We start from the raw sequence: 1,687 nt of genomic DNA, 5'->3' as shown, positions 1-1,687 counted from the left end.
AGAAATCCCAACAAATTAGCAAACTCAATTATCATAAAAGCTTTTTTTTTTCTATGAAGTATATGCCATTTCATTTACATAACTATTTTTTACATATTTAAATATATGTATTATTAGGAAAAAATTTAGAGTTCTCTCTTGTTTGTACGATTAACCTTTTACTTGTAAATTTTTTTAATTATATGAGAATAAAATAAATATAACAGAGTCCAAGCCATTTATTGGATGAAAAATATTCCTAGTGATAACTTATTAAAGACTGGAACGACTTTCCTTGTGTATACCTTACTTCTTAGATTTTAATAAGAAAAGTGACAAGTGAATGAATTTTTAGTCATAGGCTTATAGTATTGTCTTTTTTTTTTTTGTCACACAAATCGTAGTTCAAGATTCATGGAAGAAGGAGTTCTGCTCAATTTCCCCAAGATAAAGGATGGATTAGCAATCGAAAAATAACATGTGATGTATATTTTGAAACTTTTAAAATAGACAATTGGAACAATTGGAGTTTAATTATATACAATATTAATGTGATTGATACGATTTATCCAAAATTAAAAAATTATCATCCATCTTTAATATGGCCAAACGAATCAATAAAACAAGATAAAATGCTCAATTCGAATAGTTTATTTCATATAATAACTTTAAATATAATCGCTTCTAGATGATTGTACACTTAAACTATAACAAAAGATAATCATTCGAAGGAAAGAAGTTCTTTAACATTGTTTGGATGCACCAGAACAGCCACAAGACGGGTTGTAATAACATTTGATTCACTAGTACTAATTTCGAGTTGATAAACAGTACCGTCAGGAATTACATCAGTCCCTCCTGCCATCACTCTTACAAGTTGAAAGTTGCTTTTAGACTTCTTGTTGTGCTCATTCACAGCGAATGTTGCAATTCCCACAACTGTTGGGTCATTTGGATTTTTTATGGGTTTCTCACCATCAAGAAAATTATGTCTCAGGCCACTCCTTGCAGAACAGACATGAAACAAAGAAGAAGCAACAACAATTAATGAGAGACTTGAGAGGAGGAGAAAGTTAAATTGTCGAGCCATTTTTCTTTTACCTAGAATGGTTAGAGGAGTGATTAACACCAAGTGATGTAGTACTTATTTATAGGAGAAGGTACCGTAAAATTAGTTTAGCCAGGTGAAATTAACTATGAATAAAATTATTATTTTAGTGCTATAATTAGACTATTTTGGTATAATATTTATAATAAATAACTATCCTTGGAACTGAGAAAAAATAGACTTATTTTAGAGAATACATATTAAGAAAATAATTATATATTTTACTGCTTAAAGGAACTACTATGTGATTCTAATAAATGTTTTACTATTTCAGATACATTTGAAATGATTATCCTCCATCAAAAATTACACCACTTTAAGACTATTTTATTGCATATTAAGAAAATCCTTAAATTTTCTGCTATATGTTAACAGTTAAACTATATACTTTACTTAATATAAGGAGGTATTCAACTTTACCTTTTGTTCAATAACATCTAGCTAAACTTGTTTATTAGACAAAAATTTAAATATTTTACCTTTCATATCTCCTTTACTTCATTGCTTACATTAGAAAAAAAAAAGTATTAGAAGTAAGTTTTAATAGCTTATTAAAATTTACTCTCACCCTTATATTCAATTGTTATTAATAATTTAAAA

At 27.4% G+C, this 1,687-nt stretch overlaps 1 protein-coding gene across 1 annotated transcript; it reads right to left on the bottom strand.

Moving 5' to 3' along the window:
- Positions 1 to 700: 700 nt before the first annotated feature.
- Positions 701 to 1,069, bottom strand: LOC138905729 (cysteine proteinase inhibitor 4-like). Its single transcript, XM_070194251.1, has one exon. The coding sequence runs from the start codon at positions 1,067 to 1,069 to the stop codon at positions 701 to 703; it is 369 nt and encodes a 122-aa protein (XP_070050352.1).
- Positions 1,070 to 1,687: the final 618 nt, after the last annotated feature.

The sequence above is a fragment of the Nicotiana tomentosiformis genome, chromosome 2 (genome assembly GCF_000390325.3).
Source record: "Nicotiana tomentosiformis chromosome 2, ASM39032v3, whole genome shotgun sequence".
Taxonomy (NCBI): domain Eukaryota; kingdom Viridiplantae; phylum Streptophyta; class Magnoliopsida; order Solanales; family Solanaceae; genus Nicotiana; species Nicotiana tomentosiformis.
Note: the sequence above shows the minus strand (reverse complement) of the source record. Positions and strands in the feature narration are given on the sequence as shown.